At 42.8% G+C, this 18,761-nt stretch overlaps 1 protein-coding gene across 15 annotated transcripts in view; it reads left to right on the forward strand.

Annotated features, from left to right (window-relative positions):
* OBSCN (obscurin, cytoskeletal calmodulin and titin-interacting RhoGEF) overlaps positions 1-18,761 on the forward strand; it is a 211,153-nt gene that overhangs the window by 46,111 nt on the left and 146,281 nt on the right. For 10 of the 15 annotated variants that reach the window (XM_040241284.1, XM_040241286.1, XM_040241289.1 and 7 more), the window contains exons 11-13: positions 3,830-4,105; positions 13,799-14,074; positions 17,720-17,995. In XM_040241284.1, coding sequence (XP_040097218.1) covers positions 3,830-4,105; positions 13,799-14,074; positions 17,720-17,995 — 828 coding nt within the window. The remainder of the gene's footprint in view (positions 1-3,829; positions 4,106-13,798; positions 14,075-17,719; positions 17,996-18,761) is intronic. The other 5 variants (XM_040241288.1, XM_040241290.1, XM_040241294.1 and 2 more) reach the window with 3 other exon arrangements.

Consider the following 18,761-nt stretch of genomic DNA (forward strand, 5'->3'; position numbering starts at 1 on the left):
TCAGAATTCTGCTTGGAGTCTGATTTATATATTTAGATTTGGACAGGAATGGTAGCTTCTCCTATACCAGCATGCATATATTTTTTTAAATGGTATTTTAGGAGAATAGACAATTTTTTCATGGCAATAAATATGAAAGCTTTTACAAATTGATTAGTTTCTTGGAAATCTCTATGAAAAGTGACTCAGGAAACATTCAACTACTTAAATAGTCCTAAAACCTTTAAAGTAATTGAAACTGTAATGAAAAATCTTCTCATGGATCTAGTCCTAGTAGTTCCACTGGCATATTATATGGAATACTTTGGGAAAAAAGTCTTGTTCACGGAGAATTTTTTAGAGAACAGTAAAAGGAGATACAATCTCTGTTTCATGTTGATGATGTAACATTGATACCAGTCTCTGACAGGGAAAGTAGTAAGAATTAAAATTGTAGACTGATCTATTATGGATATCAAAGCCAAAATCTGGAACAAAATATCAAAATTAATAATATAATAAGAGGGAAATTGGTAATATGCTATGATGAAAGTCATACTCCAGAAATACAAGGTTCTTTACACACTACAAACGTTGGCAAGCAATCTGTTCATGATATGCAGAATAAAGTATTTGATAAGATTTGGTATTTTAAATACAGAAGAAATGTTTTATAAAGTTAGCTTCAAATCATGCCATAAAATTCTTTATGAATTATACAGAAAGCAATTCTTTCTTAATTTGATAAACAATGCCGCAGGCAAACCAGCTATCTGTACACAAAATGAGTTTTAAAGCTATTCTTATGAGATAGGAAACCAGACAAGGAAGCCAACTGTTAACTGCTTTTGTCCAACATTCTAAAACACAGTTAGGACAAAAATAAAGTGAAAGATATAAAAGTGTGAAAAAGCAAAAGTGGAATTCATGGATAATATGATTTATCCAAAAGATAAAATATGCAACATAATAAGATAGTTAAAAATAATTACCATGTAAAAAACCAGTATGAAAAGAACACTTCCATGTCTAAAAATAGTAGCAGACATCTCGAAAATGAAATTTTGAAAGTTACAATGGCATGAAAAGGATCAATATCTAATTCCAAGTCTAATAAATGAGCTGAAAGGTTCTGTAAGAGCAGGGAGAAGTTAAAAAAATTTAAGAGACAGTCAAGAAGTTCTAAAATGTTGGGTACAAATCAATTGAAGAATAAAACGTTCAATACCCATTAAAATTCAAATAAATGTTTGTTTAGTAGGCCTTTGAAAATTGACATATAAATTTCAAAGACCATGTACAGTGAATTCACTCTTGAAGAACAAAAGGAGAGTTATCTGCTATACTAGATATCAATACTGTTAGAAAGCTACAGTAATGAACACAGTAGTGTCTTGTTGCAAGGACAGGTATTGAGACCCAAGGACCAGAATAGGGATCCCAGACACAGACCGATGAGTGGATGACCACATTCCCCTTCTTTTTAAAAGAAAACTGTGGGATAGTGCAAGGGGAAAGACAGCATGTTCTTAATAAATGGTACTTAAACATTCAACTGTAGTAAATCAATAGGAAAAAAAAAAGATCAGACTTGTAACTCATCCCACACATAGTCAGCTCCTTTTGGAATTGAAGGGAATAGAAGGGAAAATTTTACAATTCTTTTAAAAAAATTATTTATTTGTCTTTGGTTGGGTTAGGTCTTTGTTGCTGGATGTGGACTTTGTCTGCAGTCAGCAGGGGCTGTTCTTCACTGCTGTGCATAGGCTTCTCACTGAGTCACTTTTCTTGTTGTAGAGCACAGGCTCTAGGCACACAGGCTTCAGTAGTTGCAGGAGGCAGGCGCAGAAGTTGCAGCACTCAGGCTCAGTACTTGCAGCTCATGGGCCCTAGAGTGGACAGGATTCCGTGGTCGTGGCCCACGGGCTTGGTTGTTGCAGCTTGTGGGACCTAGAGTGCACTTGTTTCAGTGGTCGTGGCCCACAGGCCTGGTAGTTGCAGCTCGTGGGCCCTAGAGTGCACAGGATTCCATGGTCATGGCCCACAGGCTCGGTAGTTGCAGCCCGTGGGCCCTAGAGTGCACATGTTTTGGTGGTTGTGGCCTGCAGGCTCGGTAGTTGCAGCCCGTGGGCCCTAGAGTGCGCAGGTCTCAGTGGTTGTGGCCCACGGGCTCAGTAGTTGCAGCCCGTGGGCCCTAGAGTTGACAGGTCTCAGTGGTTGTGGCCTGCAGGCTCGGTAGTTGCAGCCCGTGGGCCCTAGAGTGCGCAGGTTTCCGTGGTCGTGGCCCACGGGCTCGGTAGTTGCAGCTCGTGGGCCCTAGAGTGCACAGGTCTCAGTGGTCATGGCCCGTGGGCTCGGTACTTGCAGCTCATGGGCCCTAGAGTGCACAGGTCTCAGTGGTCGTGGCCCACGGGCTCGGTACTTGCAGCTCATGGGCCCTAGAGTGCACAGGTTTCGGTGGTCGTGGCCCACGGGCTCAGCAGTTGCAGCTTCTGGGTTCTAGAGCTTGAGTTCAGCAGTTGTGGCACATGGGTTTGGTTGCTCTTAGAGCTCACACGTGAAGTCTTCCTGTGTCCCCTGCATTGGCAGGCAGATTCCTCTCCACTGTGCCACAAAGGAACTTCTCATAAAACTCTTAGCTGAAAACATAGATGATTTTAATTATTTAAGGGTAGAGAATGATTTCTCAGAATGTTCGCTAACCAACAGTGGGGTGCTGTCTCCTTCTCCAGAGGATCTTCCTGACCCAGGTACTGAACCCCGGTCTCTTGCGTCTCCTGCATCGGCAGGCAGATACCTTGTCACTTGCACCACTTAGAAGCTCTCAATCATACTGAAACAAATTTGAAATACTTGACTATATTAAAACTAAACATGAAGATTCACCAGAAGATAGCATAAGTTCGTAAAAGGTAAACCACACAGATATGGAAGATATTTAGAACACACATACTTGTCAGTGCCTAGCATTTAAATATATATAAATAAACAGGTCCTTCAAATGAACAAATAAATGACAGACACTGCAATTGAAAATAAGGCACAAACTTTGATCAGTGACAACGTAGAAGAGCAAACACTGTTGAGCGAAAACATCAGAAAGGGTTTTTTACTTTGAGCATTAGAAAAAAATGCAAAAGAGCATCTCAGGAAGTGCACTCGATCCCATCAGTTTGCCAACAGTGAGAGTAGGTGAGGGTGGAGCCTCAGCAAGTCTCACTTGCTGCAGATGAGAACATGGCTTACACAGTACTGTGGGAAAGAGTCTGGCCTCATAGAGGAAGGCTAGGAATGCACCCGTGATGACCCACCAGTTTGGATTTGAATAGTGTCACCAGGAAGAAAACAGTAATGGCGAACCCAGTCCTAATGGTAAAGGTGGTCAGTTTCTCCACTCCTCAGACAGTGAAGGACAAGACCATAGGGAGGTGCAAGTGTGCAAGTTAACAACAGTATGAATAGGCATGGGTGCTGAGCCCAAGACATCTCTGTGGACTGCAGGTGAAACGTTCCCTGCATAACCATATGGGGAAGACTGGGGCACCATCTAGGAAGGTTGGGGAACACTTGCCTCGTGAATCTGCAGATGCCATGCACAAAGGACCAGTCTTTTCCAACGGCCCCCCTGCCAACTGAACCAGTTTACATGGAGAATGCATAAATGTGTGACTTTTGCTGAGAAAGGCAGGGGACCTCTGCAGAGCACAGGGCTGGTACAGAGCCTGAGAAGTCTCCAGCTCCACTGCCCCTTGCCACCACCCCAAATCCCATCTTCCCATCCAGGTCGTCTTTGCGCGGGGCTGCCATCCTGACTGAGATGTGTATCCTGTGTATCCCCCTCTGTCCCCAGAGCCGTCAGTGGTGTTCGCCAAGGAGCAGCCAGCACACAGTGAAGTGCAGACCGTGGCGGGGGCGAGTGCCACGCTGAGCTGCGAGGTGGCCCAGGCCCAGACAGAGGTGACGTGGTACAAGGACGGCAAGAAGCTGAGTTCGAGCTCGAAAGTGCATGTGGAGGCCACGGGCCGCGGGCGGCGGCTGGTGGTGCAGCAGGCTGGCAAGGCGGACGCCGGGGAGTATAGCTGCGAGGCCGGGGGCCAGAAGGTCTCCTTCCACCTGGACGTCACAGGTCAGTCTTGAGGAGGATGCTGAGCTAGCCTGTTTGCAAGTGTGAGGGAATTGGCTTTTGGTCTCACCAGACTATATGTGCCCTCTCCTATAACCTTCATCTCTTCTTGCCTCTCAGTCTTCCATGTCCCATCTTGATACCCATTTTGGCCTGGAGGAGGATGAATGGCAAGGGTGCATTGGAAAGAAGCACGGCTGTTTCCACCCACCTGTTTCCAGACGGTTAGGCTCAGTCCCGCTGTCTTATCACCTGCCCAGAGGCTTCTTATTTTCCCTGGTGTCAAAACCCATTTTACCAAAAGTTTTACTTTCATTTCAGGTTCAAAGAATTTGTTATCAAAAGAAACAGCTCATTACATACAAATAAGCAATTTCAATATTTAATAGAGGTTTATTTAACTTAATTTCAATATATAACCTTTAAAAGAAATAGAAACAATAGAAAAGAGTAACAGGCTGTTGGTGGAAATGCAAACTGGGACAGCCTCTACGAGTACAGAGTGAAAATTCCTTAAAAAATTGGAAATAGAACTGCCATATAACCCAGCAGTGCCACTATTGGGCATACACACTGAGGAAACCAGAATTGAAAGAGACACGTGTACCCCAGTGTTCATTGCTGCACTGTTTATGATAGCCAGGACATGGAAGCAACCTGGATGTCCATCAGCAGATGAATGGATAAGGAAGTTGGAATACAATGAAATATTTAGTTCAGCTCAGTCATGTCTAACTCTTTGTGACCCCATGGACTGAAGCATGCCAGGCTTTCCTGTCCATCACCAACTCTTGGAGCTTGCTCAAACTCATGTCCATCGAGTCAGTGATGACATCCAACCATTTCATCCTCTGTGATCCCCTTCTCCTCCTGCCTTCAATCTTTCCCAGCATCAGGGTCTCTTCTAGTGAGTCAGTTCTTTGCATTATGTGGCCAAAGTATTGGAGTTTCAGCTTTAGCATCAGTCCTTCCAATGAACATTCAGGACTGATTTGCTTTAGCATTGATTGGTTGGATCTCCTTGCAGTCCAAAGGACTCTCAAGAGTCTTATCCAGCTCCACAGTTCAAAAGTACCAATTCTTCAACACTCAGCTTTCTTTATGGTCCAATGCTCACATCCATACATGACTACTGGAAAAACCATAGCTTTGACTAGGATGGACCTTTGTCAGCAAAGTAATGTCTATGCTTTTTATTAGCTGTCTAGGTTGGTCATAACTTTTCTTCCAAGGAGCATGCATCTTTTAATTTCATGGCTGCAGTCACCATCTGCAGTGATTTTGGAGCCCAAGAAAATAACGTCTCTCACTATGTCCATCGTTTCCCCATCTATTTGCCATGAAGTGATGTGACCGGATGCCATGATCTTAGTTTTCTGAATGTTGAGTTTTAAGCCAGCTTTTTCACTCTCCTCTTTCAATTTCATCAAGAAGCTCTTTAGTTCTTTGCTTTCTGCCATAAGGGTGGTGTCATCTGCATATCTGAGGTTATTGATATTTCTCCCAGCAATCTTGATTCTAGCTTGTGCTTCATCCAGTCCAGCATTTTGCATGATGTATTCTTCATGTAAGTTAAATAAGCAGGGTGACAATATACAGCCTTGACATACACCTTTCCCAATTTAGAACCAGTCTGTTGTTCCATGTTTAGTTCTAACTGTTACTTCTTGACCTGTATACAGATTTCTCAGGAAGCAGTTAAAGTGGTCTGGTACTCCCATCTCTTTAAGAATGTTCCACAGTTTATTGTGATCCACACAGTCAGAGGCTTTGGCATAGTCAATAAAGCAGAAGTAGATGTTTTTCTGGAACTCTCTTGCTTTTTTGATGATCCAACAGATGTTGGCAGTTTGATCTCTGGTTCCTCTACCTTTTCTAAATCCGGCTTGAACATCTGGAAGGTCGCGGTTCATGTACTGTTAAAGCCTGGCTTGAAGGATTTTGAGCATTACTTTTCTAGTGTGTGAGATGAGTGCAATTGTGTTGTAGTTTGAACATTCTTTTGCATTGCCTCTCTTTGGGATTGGAATGAGAACTGACCTTTTCCAGTCCTGTGGCCACTGCTGAGGTTTTCCAATTTGCTGGCATATTGAGTGCAGCACTTTCACAGCATCATCTTTCAGGATTTGAAATAGCTCAACTGGAATTCCATCACTTCCACTAACTTTGTTCATAGTGATGTTTCCTAAGGCCCACTTGACTTCGCATTCCAGGATATCTGGCTCTAGGTGAGTGATCACACCATTGTGGTTATCTGGGTCATGAAGGTCATTTTGTACAGTTCTTCTGTGTATTCTTGCCACCTCTTTTTAATCTCTTCTGCTTCTGTTAGGTCCATACCATTTCTGTCCTTTTTTGTGCCTATCTTTGCATGAAATATTCCCTTGGTATCTCTAATTTTCTTGAAGATATCTCTAGTCTTTCCCATTCTATTGTTTTCCTCTATTTCTTTGCATTGATCACTTGAGGAAGGCTTTCTTATCTCTCTTTGCTATTTTTTGGAACTGTGCATTCAATTGGGTATATCTTTCCTTTTCTCCTTTGCCTTTAGCTTCTTTTCTTTGGTCAGCTATTTATAAGACCTCCTCAGACAACAATTTGCCTTTTTGCTTTTCTTCTTCCTGGGATGGTCTTTATTCCTGCCTTCTGTACAATCTCATGAACCTCCATCCATAGTTCTTCAGGCACTCTGCCTATCAGATCTAGTCCCCTAAATCTATTTCTCATTTCTACTGTAAGGGATTTGATTTAGGTCATACCTGGATGGTCTAGTGGTTTTCCCTACTTTCTTCAATTTAAGTCTGAATTTTGCAATAAGGAGTTCATGATCTGAGCCACAGTCAGCTCCTGGTCTTGTTTTCGCTGTCTGTATGGAGTGTCTCCATCTTTAGCTGCAAAGAATATAATCAATCTGATTTCAGTATTGACCATCTGGAATGTCTTTTGTGTTGTTGGAAGAGGTAAACTAAAAAAACATCCAGGCCTAAACATGACGCTGAGAAGTCTTTCATTAACAGCAATCTGGAGTTCCAGTTGGGAAGAGGGCCTCAGCGGCAGGGCACTCCACAGATGAGACTTCAGATTGCAGTTTGAAGTTTACCTCTTCTAACAACACAAGAGAAGACATATACAGAATGGAGTATTACTCAGCTATAAAAAGGAACGCATTTGAATCAGTTCTGATGAGGTGGATGAAACTAGAGCCTGTTATACAGAGTGAAGTAAGTCAGAAAAAGAAACACCAATCCAGTATATTAATGCATATGTATATGGAATTTAGAAAGATGGTATCAATGATCCTATATGCAAGGCAGCATAAGAGACACAGATGTAAAGAACAGACTTTTGGACTCTGTGGGAAAAGGCAAGGGTGGGAAATTGTGAGAGAATAGCATTGAAGCATGTATATTACCATATGTAAAATAGATGACCAGTGCAAGTTCGATGCATGAAGCAGGGCACTCAAAGTGGGTGCTCTGGGACAACCCAAAGGGATAGGGTGGGGAGGGAGGTGGAAGGGGGCCTCAGGATGGAGGGACACATGTGCACCCATGGTTTATTCATGTTAATGTATGGCAAAACCCACCACAATCTTGTAAAGTAACTATCCTCCAATGAAAATAATTAAGCAAAAGCAAAGAGTAACAGCACATATATCACCAAATTGGGCTGACCAACATCCAGACTCAAACATCACGCTGAGAAGTCTCTTTTTAACAGCAGTCTGGAGTCCCAGTTGGGAAGAGGGCCTCAGCGGCAGTGCACTCCACTGATGAGACTTCAGATTGCAGTTTGGGGGACCCTCGCTTATAACCCCAGGCTGCATCATCAGTTTGCATGCAAAAATGCAGCTCTGGTTTTAGTTTAACATTTTTATGGTGCTGTTTGCTTTATCTTGTGAATCATAGGATTTCATTAAACCCATGCATGAATCCAGGGGCTCAAGAATTCCAAGACCCCCTCCCTTTCTTGTCTAAAGTGCCACCTGACTTACTGTGCTTGCAGACAGGCAGGAAACACGGGCAGTGTCCTGGCAGGTCAGAAGGAAGGTCAAAGGCCTGCTCTCCTGCTTCTGAAGCCTGAACAATACTTCCTCCATTGTAATTTCCCTAGGGGGACCCTAGCACTCCCTGATGCTGAAAGGTTGTTGTTGAATCACGACGCTGGGATTCTTGGCGCCCGGAGAAGAATTCAACCCAGGGTCAGAGACAAGGCTTGATCACTCAGAGCTTTTGTGTAATAAAGTTCTATTAAAATATAAAGGAGATAGAGAAAGCTTCTGACATAGGTATCAGAAGGGGGCAGAAAGAGTATCCCCCTGCTAGTCTTCAGCTGGATGTTATATAGTCACTAGCAGTCTGTTAATGAAAGAAAGGAATGTCTTAAAACTCAGAATGGCACCAGGCCCCTCACCCATAAGATGCATTTTGGGATAATCTTGGCACCAAATGGTTCATCCCGGGCCATAAAATGATTAACTTGAATCTTGAAGAAGGGCAGATCACCATACAGATAGTTTCATTTACATAGATTAGAGGAACAATATCTGAGTATAACATACTGGTTTATCAAGTAGGTTCTGAGCCAAAAGGCAGAACCAACTTGAAGACAGAGTTTGGGGTAAATGCATAGTATATTAGCATAGCTTAAGGTAAACATTTCCATAAGAAAAAGGCATTGGTTATCTCTAGGTTTGAGAATAGTTAACTTCAGGTGAAACCAGGTGTCATGGCAACACAGAATTTTAAGAGAAACCTCCTTTTAAATTTGTATAGAGAAGGAAAAAAATATCGCTAGTTTGTTTCCTCCTGCCGCTTAGTCTGACACTTGCAGGCTGTTTCCTCGGTTTGGAGACCCCTGGCCTTCCTGCCTGTTACCCTCTCAATGCTTGGGGGGCTAAGGCAGGCCTGCAGATACCTGACTTTCCTCCCGTCATATGTCTTACCTGAGAGCAATTGCAGGCCCTCATCTGAAACCTCATACTGGTTCTTGGTTGGCTAGAGGTGTTTCAATATGATGGATCCCAGATTAGCGTACATGTTGGCCACAAAATCTTACTTAGAGTTTTTTCAGGAGTGAACTTTGGATGATGAAATTTGAGATTTCTGGGAGGCCTTCCTTCCTTTTCCTGGATTTAAAATCTCCGGTTGCCCAAAGGTAGCACAAACTAGGGCTGTATTTTGTTGTCGTGTCCTGGCAAAGGGAAGAAAGAGAGAATGATTAGTGGAGAAACACCTGTGCTATTCAGGGAGATCTTCTTAGATCAAATATGACTTTGTTTTTGTCTTCAAAGAGTTTGGATGTTGCAGGTAAGTATTCCCCTTGGCATTGCTGCTGCTGCTGCTGCTAAGTCGCTTCAGTCGTGTCCGACTCTGTGTGACCCCATAGACGGCAGCCCACCAGGCTCCCCCGTCCCTGGGATTCTCCAGGCAAGAACACTGGAGTGGGTTGCCATTTCCTTCTCCAGTGCATGGAAGTGAAAAGTGAAAGTGAAGTCCCTCAGTCGTGTCCGACTCTCGGCGACCCCATGGACTGCAGCCCACCAGGCTCCTCCATCCATGGGTTTTTCCAGGCAAGAGTACTGGAGTGGGGTGCCATTGCCTTCTCTCCCCTTGGCATTACATTGTTGAATTTAGAAGTGGAAAGGAAAAAGTTGACTTCTGTCACACTATTAAGCGTGGCTAATGAAGAGCTACTGTCCTAGCAGCCTCTAACTGGGCAAGCAATCTTAAAAAAATTTTTTTTAATTGGTGGAAAATTGCTTTACAATTTTGTGCTGGTTTATGCCATAATATAACATGAATCAATCATATATATATATATATATATATCCCTTCCCTCCTGAGCCTCTCTTCCCTCCCCCGCCCCCATCCCACCCCTCTAGGTCATCACAGAGGACCAGGCTGGGCTCCTGGTGTTATTTAGCAAATTCCCACTATCTGCTTTACATGACTGTGTATATATGTTAATGCCACTTTCTCAATTAGTCCCTCCCTCACCTTCCCTCTCTGTGCCCACAAGTCTGTTCTCTACTAGGATCATTAGTACCATTTTTCTAGATTCTATATATATTGCGTTAATACAATACTTGCTTTTCTCTTTCTGACTTATTTCACTCTGTGTCAGAGGCTCTGGGTTCATTCACTTCACTACAGTTGACTCAAATGCATTCCTTTTTATGGCTGAGTAATATTCCATTCTATAAATGTACCACAACTTCTTTATCCATTCATCTGTCAGTGGACATCTAGGTTGCTTCCATTCCCTGGCTATTGTCAATAGTGCTTCAATGAACACTGGGGTACATGTGTCTTTTAGAATTGTGGTTTTTCTCAGGGTATATGACCTATAGTGGGATTGCTGGATTATTTAGTAGATTTATTCCTAGTTTTTAAAGGAATCTCTGTACTGTTTTCCATAATGGTTGTATCAGTATACATTCCCACCAGCAGTACAAAAGGGTTCACATTTCTCTACATCCTCTCTAGCATTTATTGTTTATAGATTTTTTGATGATGGCCGTTCTGAGTTGTATGAGGTTTTGATTTGCATTTCTCTAATAATGAGAGATGTTGAGCATCTTTTCACGTTTTCATTGACCATCTGTATTTCTTATTTGGCGAAATGTCTGTTTAAGACAGTGAAAGCTACCATACTACCCAAAGCCATCTATAGATTTCGCCCATTTTTTGATTGAGCTGTTTGTCGCTGTTTGTTTGTCTGATATTGAGCTGTATGAGCTGCTAATATATTTTGTTTATTAACCCTTGGTCAGTTGTTTCATTTACAATTATTTTCTCCCATTCTTTTCATCTTGTTTTTAGTTTCCTTTGCCGTGCAAAAGCTTTTAAGTTTAATTAGGTCCCATTAGTTTATTTTTGTTTTTATTAGTCTAGGAGGTGGGTGAAAGAGGATCTTGCTGTGATTTATGCAAAAGAGTATACTGTCTTTGGTTTCCTCTAAGAGCTTTATAGTTTCTGGCCATACGTTTAAGTCTTTAATCCATTTTGAGTTTATTTTTGTGTCTGGTTTTAGGAAGTATTCTAGTTTCATTCTTTTACATGTAGCAATCCAGTTTTCTCAGCACCACTTATTGAAGAAGCTGTCTTTTCTCATTGTATATTCTTGCCTCCTTTGTCAAAGATAAGGTGCCCATAGGTGTGTGGGTTTATTTCTGGGCTTTATATCTTGTCCCATTGGTTTATATTTCTGTTTCTGTTCCAGTACCATACTGTCTTGATGACTATTAGCTTTGTAGTATAGTCTGAAGTCAGGAGAGTTGAATTTTTCCAGCTCTGTTTTTCTTTCTCAAGATTGCTTTGTCTATTCAGGGATTTTGTGTTTCCATACAAATTATGAAATTTTTTTGTTCTGGTTCTATGGATGTACCATTGGTAGCTTGATAGAGATTACATTGAATCTATAGATGGCTTTGGGTAGTATGGTAGCTTTCAAAATACCGATTCTTCTAATCTAAGAACATAGTAAATCTCTCCATCTGTTTATGTTGTCTTTGATTTCCTTGATCTGTGTTTTATAGTTTTCTGCATACAGGTCTTATGTTTCTTTAAATAGGTTTATTCCTAGATATTGTATTCTTTTTGTTGCAATGATGAATGGAACTGTTTCCTTAATTTCTCTTTCTGAATTTTCATTGTTAGTATATAGTAAGGCAAGGAATTTCTGTGTATTAATTTTATATCCTGTGACTTTACTAAATTTATTGATTAGCTCTGGTGGATTTTTAGTGGTGCTCTTAGGGTTTTATCTGTATAGTATCATGACATCTGCAAACAGTGAGTTTTACTTCTTCTTTTCCAATCTGGATTTCTTTTACTTCTTTTTCTTCTTTGTTGCCATGGCTAAGACTTCCAAAACTATATTGAATAATAGTGGTGAGAGTGGGCACCCTTGTCTTGTTCCCGATCTTAAAGGAAAAGCTTTCAGTTTCTCATCATTGAGAATGTTTGCTGTGGGTTTGTCATATATGGTCTTTATTATCTTGAGGTGTGTTCCCTCTATGCCAATTTCCTGGACAGTTTTTTTTTTTCTATCATAAATGGATGTTGAATTTTGTCAAAAGTTTTCTCTGCATCTATTGAAATGATCATATTTTTTCTTTCAATTTGTTAACATGGTGTATCACACTGATTGATTTGCATATATTGAAGAATCCTTGTATCCCTGGGATAAATCTCACTTGATCATGACGTATAATTCTTTTAATGTGTTGTTGGGTTCTGTTTGCTAGAACTTTGTCGAGGATTTTTGCGTCTATGTTCATCAGTGATATTGGCCTGTAATTTCCTTTTTGTGTGATATCTTTGTCTGGCTTTGGTATCAAGCTGATGGTGGCCTCATAGAATCAGTTTAGGAGTTTTCGTCCCTCAAGCAGTCTTTATTTTGTTGTATTTTCCTAACGGTCTGTTTCTTGTGGCTGGAACTTAGGGCAGTCCAAGAAATCAGGTTATTCTTTTGGGAAGAGAGTCTTCATGCCAAATAGGGCTGGGCTGCCATGCCATTGACGCCTAGATGGCAATACCTATCAGGGTAGGATGATTTATGGGTGTGTATAGATACCCTAGGTCCCACCATGCATCTTTGTAGAATGTGGTTTTCTGAGAATAGGAGAGAGTGTTCTAAGATAAAACCATTGAAAAATTATGAAATTTGGCTAAATTCTAGTAAACTGTATGAAAGAGGACAGAAGAAGAGAGAAGTCAGAGTTGTATGACTTGTCAATCAGTAGGACTAATAATGAAAAGTCAGCCCTGTATTTCTCTGGTACAGTATACAAAATTTCCTGGAAAACTCTTATTCTATACTTGTGGAGATGATCTTAGAGACAGAAAAAGAAGATACCATCCATAACTCTCTTCATGTACAGAACATGGCATCAACACCATAATCACACAAGAAAGGCAGGGAGAATGAAATACTTTACACTCAAAGGGATGGAAGGACAATGTGACCCTGTTGAAAGGAAAAACTTTGACTTATCACAGGTTTTGATCAGAAAGTGAAAATGCGAGTCACACAGTTGGGAATATCCTTAAAACTTACCTATGTGTCATTCTTTGATATTTAAACCATAAAGGATGGCCAGAGGTGAATCGAGAAAAGAGAGAGCCTATCAAGGGTAAGTGGGCAACAGATTTGAATAGTGTTACTGGGAAGAAGAAGACAGTAGTGATGAACCCAGTCCTGAGAAAAGGTGCTCAGACAATGACAAAGAAAGCCACGGCGAGGTGCAGGCACTCCCAGCAGATTGCCACAAGTTGACAAGAGTAAGAGTAGGCGTGGGTGCTGAGCCTAAGACATCTCCACTGATTGCAGATGAAAAGTTCCTTGCATAATCATATGGAGAAGACTGGGGCACTATCTCGGAAGGTTGGTGGACATTTGCATCGTGAACCTGCAGACGTCATGAGCAGGGGCGATGTCTTTTTCAACAGCCCCTTTCTCAGGCCAGTTCACACGAATCTGTGGGAGAATGCATGACTTGTGTGACTTGCTGCTGAGAAAGACAGTGTCCTCTGCAAGGCACAGGGCTGGACCAAAACCTGGAAAAGTTTTCAGCTCCATCACGCCTTCCTACCACCCTGCTTCCCAGCTCCCCATCCAGGTCGTCTTTGCGCGGGGCTGCCCTCCTGACTGAGATGGGGTCTCTGACTCTGTGTATGCCTCTGTCCTCAGAGCCCTCAGTGGTGTTCGCCAAGGAGCAGCCGGCACGCAGTGAAGTGCAGGCCGTGGCGGGAACCAGTGCCACGCTGAGCTGCGAGGTGGCCCAGGCCCAGACGGAGGTGACGTGGTACAAGGATGGCAAGAAGCTGAGTTCAAGCTCGAAAGTGCGTGTGGAAGCCAAGGGCTGCACCCGGAAGCTGGTGGTGCAGCAGGCGGGCAAGGCGGACGCTGGGGAGTACAGCTGCGAGGCCGGGGGCCAGAAGGTCTCCTTCCGCCTGGACGTCACAGGTCAGTTTGGAGGTAGTAAGTTAGCCTTATGTGGAGGTGATGGGACGGGCTTGCACCCCTGACAGACCTAATGATCTTTCCCCTAGACTTCATCTCTTTTGGTCTTCTGTCCTCCCACCCCCATTTTCATACCCAAGGCTGGGCAAAGGGCGCTGGATGGGAGGGTGTGAACAGAAGGGAGAAGGATGTTCTGTAAAGCCAGAGTGGCGTTTCCACACAGTGATGCACGGTCGTCAGTTCCCAGCATCTGCCCAGGGTCGTCTGGGTGTTCCCTGGTGTCTGGGCCTCTGGTTCTGTCTTGCACTTGGAGTCTGATGTAAACCAGATGCCTTTCAACTGTGGGTATGTGAATTTGCTCCTCTTGGCTGGCCTGACAGCTCCTAGATGCCCCACCCAGCAATGCATGTCACACTAGGGAGAGATGGTTGAATTTCATTAAACCAGGTCCAGGGGGAATTTCTGCTACACTGTTGTGCTTTCTTTATCTCAGGAATGAGCTATGGATTTGCCAGAGTTTCAGTTGTTCCGGACACTCTTTCTCCTTGCACTGGATATTGAAATTGTCTGTGTGTCTCCATGGCTTCTGAGGTGGCTTAGTGGGTAAAGAATCTGCCTGCAATGCAGGAGACGCAGGTTCCATCCCTGGTTATGCATGGCAACCCACCGCAGTATTCTTGCCTGGAGGATCCCATGGGCAGAGGAGCTTGACGGGTTAGAGTCCATGGCGTCACAGAGAGGCGGCTGAAGGAACTGCGCTCACAGGCACAGATACACAGATACACAGATCTAGGTCTGTTTTTCTTGCAGTTTGTGTGGGAAGTAAACAGAGAGCAGAGGACTGGTTGATGTGTGCCTGAAATATGCACATGTGAGGTCTGGAATTCTCTCTTCAAAGCAAATTTGATTTCTTTTGTCTTCTGTTGGAACCTTCTATGCCAGAACTCTAGTTGGAGTCTTGATTTACAGATTTAGGCTTGAAGAGGAATAGTCACTTCTCCTATACTAATATGCATGTATCTTAAAAAAAAATGGTATTTTAGGAGAATATGACAATTTTTTTCATTGCAGTAAATATGAGAGGCTTGACAAATTAATTAAGTTCTTGGAAAATTATATACCAAGTGACACACAGAAACACTGGACAACTCAAATAGTCTTAAAACCTTTTAAGTAATTGGAATCATAATGAAAAATCTTCCCATAGAGAAATATTTAATCCCTGTACTTCCATTGGTAAATTATATGAGCTACTTGAAAAAGAAAAACCGTGTTCATGGAGGTTATTCTGGAGAATAGAAAAATGAGATACAGTCTCTGATTTGTTTCATGTAGATAGTGTAACACTGATACCAATATATGACAAGGAAAGGGGTAGGGATTGAAATTATTATCAATCTATTATGGATAGCAAGGCCAAAATCTGAAAGAAAACATTATCAGAATAAGCTTAATAATATATTAAGAGGATAACTGGTAATACGCTGTGATGAAAGTCATGTCCAGAAGTGCAAGATTGTTGAAATACCAGAAATGTTAGCAAAACATTCTGTTCATCACGTGCAGAATAAAGTATTGGATGAGATTTGGAGAGAGAAAAAGTGTTTAATGAAGTTTGCATCAATTTTTGCCATAAAATTCTTGATGAATTATAAATAAAACAATTCTTTCTTAATTTGATCAACGACTCTGCAGGCAATCCAGCTAATTGCACACAAAAAAGTGAAAGTTTGAAGGCTTTGCTTATGAGATAGAGAACCAGACAAGGAAACCCACTGTTACTGCTTTTATACAACATTTTACAGCATAGTTAGGGAAAACATAAAGTGTGAATATACAAAAGTGTGAATAACAAAAGTGGAATTCACAGATAATATGATTTACCCAAAAATAAGTTATGAGACAACAGGATAGTTAAGAATGATTACCATGGAAAAAGTTAATAGGAAGAAAACAAACTTCTATGTCTAACGGTAGCAACAAACGTGTTGAAAATGAAATTTTAAAAGAGTTAAAATAACATCAAAGCAATCATATTTTTACTTACAAGTCTAATAAAAGGTTCTGAAGAGCTCTGTGGTGGGGAGGATTATTGGAATTTTTTTGAGAGACAGTCAAGTTCTAAATAGTTTGGTAGGAATCTACGGAAGAATAAAAAATGTTCAATACAAATTAAAATCCAAAAAAAGTTTGTTTAGAGGGGACTTTGAAAATTGACAAGAAAATTGCAAAGACCATGTACAGTCAATGCACTCTTGACGAGAGCAAATATTTGGTGATATTACCAGATATCAAGACTACTATAAAGCTATAGTAATGAATACAGTAGTGTCTTGTTGCAAAGATAGACACACAGGCCAAAGCATCTGGAGAGTGATTTCAGACACAGACGTGAATGACCGCATTTCCCTTCTCCTTTTTAAAAATTATGGAATGGTGCAAGGCATAGAGGCAACATAGTTTTCATAAATGATACTTGAACCATGTAACCACATAGAGAAGAGATTAGACCAGTAAGTCATACCACACACAGTCAACTCCTGTTGGGTTAGAAACCACAGAATAGAAGGGAAAATCATAGACGTAAATTACTTTAGGATAAAGAATGATTTCTTAGAATACAAGTGTACTAGCCATAATGAAACAAATTTGAAATACTTCACTAAAACTAACCATGAAAATTCATCAGAAGTTAGTACCAGTGGCTAAAGGGCGAACCACACAGACGTGGAAGACATTTAGAACATACATACTTGTCAGCGCCTTGCATTTAAATATATAAAAATGTCTTCAAAATGACAAAAGATGCTATTGAAAATAGGGCAAAATCTTTGAACGACGATGATACAGAAGAGCAAATACCAGTGAGCAAAAATATCACAAAGGGTTCTTTCCTTTGTGTCATGAGAAAAATGCGAAACAATGCCATGGGAGGCACACTTACTCTCACCAGATGGCCAGCGTGAGAGTGGGCAGGAGTGGAGCCTCAGCAAGTCCCAGTCACTAGGATGAGAACATGCACATTTCTGTCGGGAAGACGGGGCTTCATCTAGGAACGCCCCCGTCATGACCCCACAGTTCCCATCCTATTCGTAAGTAGGCAAAAGATCTGAATAGTGTCACCAGGAAGCAAAAAAAAAATAATGGTGACTCCTGGGGAAAAGGTGCTTGCTTCTTCATTCCTCAGACAATGACAGAGAAAGCCACAGGGAGGTGTAAGCATTCTCCCCAGATTGCCACCAGTTGGCGATGGTAAAAGTAGGCAGAGGTGCCAGCCTCAGACATCTAAACGGACTGCAGGTGAAGAGTTCCAAGGATAATGTGAGGAAAGGACTGACACCATCTGGGAGGGTTGGGGAACGCACGCCAGGCGTGAGCAGGGAACAAGTCTGTTCCAGTGGCCACTCCATCCTGCAGTAGCCCACATGGATGGACCCAGAGGAAAATTCATAAATCATGCTACTTGCTGCTGAGAAAGTTTGGGTGACCTCGGCAGAGCACAGGGCTGATGCAGAGCCTGAAAATTCTGTAGCTCTGTTGCTCCTTCTTACACCACCCACAACTAACTGCCCATCCTATTCCTTGCCCAGTGCTGCCCTCCTTACTGAGGTGGGGTCTCTGACCCTGTGTATCCCCCTCTGTCCCCAGAGCCGTCGGTGGTGTTCGCCAAGGAGCAGCCGGCACGCAGTGAAGTGCAGGCCGTGGCGGGGGCGAGTGCCACACTGAGCTGCGAGGTGGCCCAGGCCCAGACGGAGGTGACGTGGTACAAGGACGGCAAGAAGCTGAGTTCGAGCTCGAAAGTGCGTGTGGAGGCCACGGGCCGCGGGCGGCGGCTGGTGGTGCAGCAGGCGGGCAAGGCGGACGCCGGGGAGTACAGCTGCGAGGCCGGGGGCCAGAAGGTCTCCTTCCGCCTGGACGTCACAGGTCAGTCCTGGAGGAGGGCGCTGAGCTGGCCCGTGTGCAGGTGATGAGGGCACTGGCTACCTGTCTCACCGGACATATGTGCGCTTGCCTGGATCCTCCATCTCTTCAGTCCTCCCTGGCTTCCGTGTCCCGAAGTGGTCCCCATTTTGGCTGGGCGAGCATGTAAAGGGAGGGTGCACTTGTAGAGGAGGGATCGTTTGTGTCCACCTGTTTCCAGGCAGTGAGGCTCAATGGCAGTGTCTTAGCACCTGCCCAGAACCTTTCTGGTGAACCTGCTGTCGGGGCCCTGCCTTTCCCTGATGCCTGGGGGCTGAGGTAGGCCTGGAGATGGCTTACTTTCCTCCTATCATCTGTCTTTGCTGAGAACTAGCACACGTCCTCATGTTGTCCTGGTTGACCAGTGGTGTTTCAATTTGAAGGATCTTGGATCAGGGGAAAGTTTGGCCACACAATCCTCGTTGGCCTTCTCCCAGAAGTGAACTTTGAATTATGAAATTTGAGGTTTCTGGGAGGCCCTTCCTTCCTTTTCCTGGATGTAGAAGTTCCAGTTGTCCATAGATAGAAAGAAATAGACATGTGTTCATATCACTTCCTTGCAAAGGGAAGAAACAGAGGATGATTGATAGAAGTCGCTTCTGCTACTTTGGGTGATCTTCTTAGATCAAAGATGATGTTGCCTTTGTCTTCCAACAGAGTCTGTGTTCCATGTCAGTATTCCTGTCGGTGTTACATTGATGAATTTAGAAACGGAAAGGAAAAAGCCGCA

The sequence above is a fragment of the Oryx dammah genome, unplaced genomic scaffold (assembly GCF_014754425.2).
Source record: "Oryx dammah isolate SB20612 unplaced genomic scaffold, SCBI_Odam_1.1 HiC_scaffold_5, whole genome shotgun sequence".
Taxonomy (NCBI): domain Eukaryota; kingdom Metazoa; phylum Chordata; class Mammalia; order Artiodactyla; family Bovidae; genus Oryx; species Oryx dammah.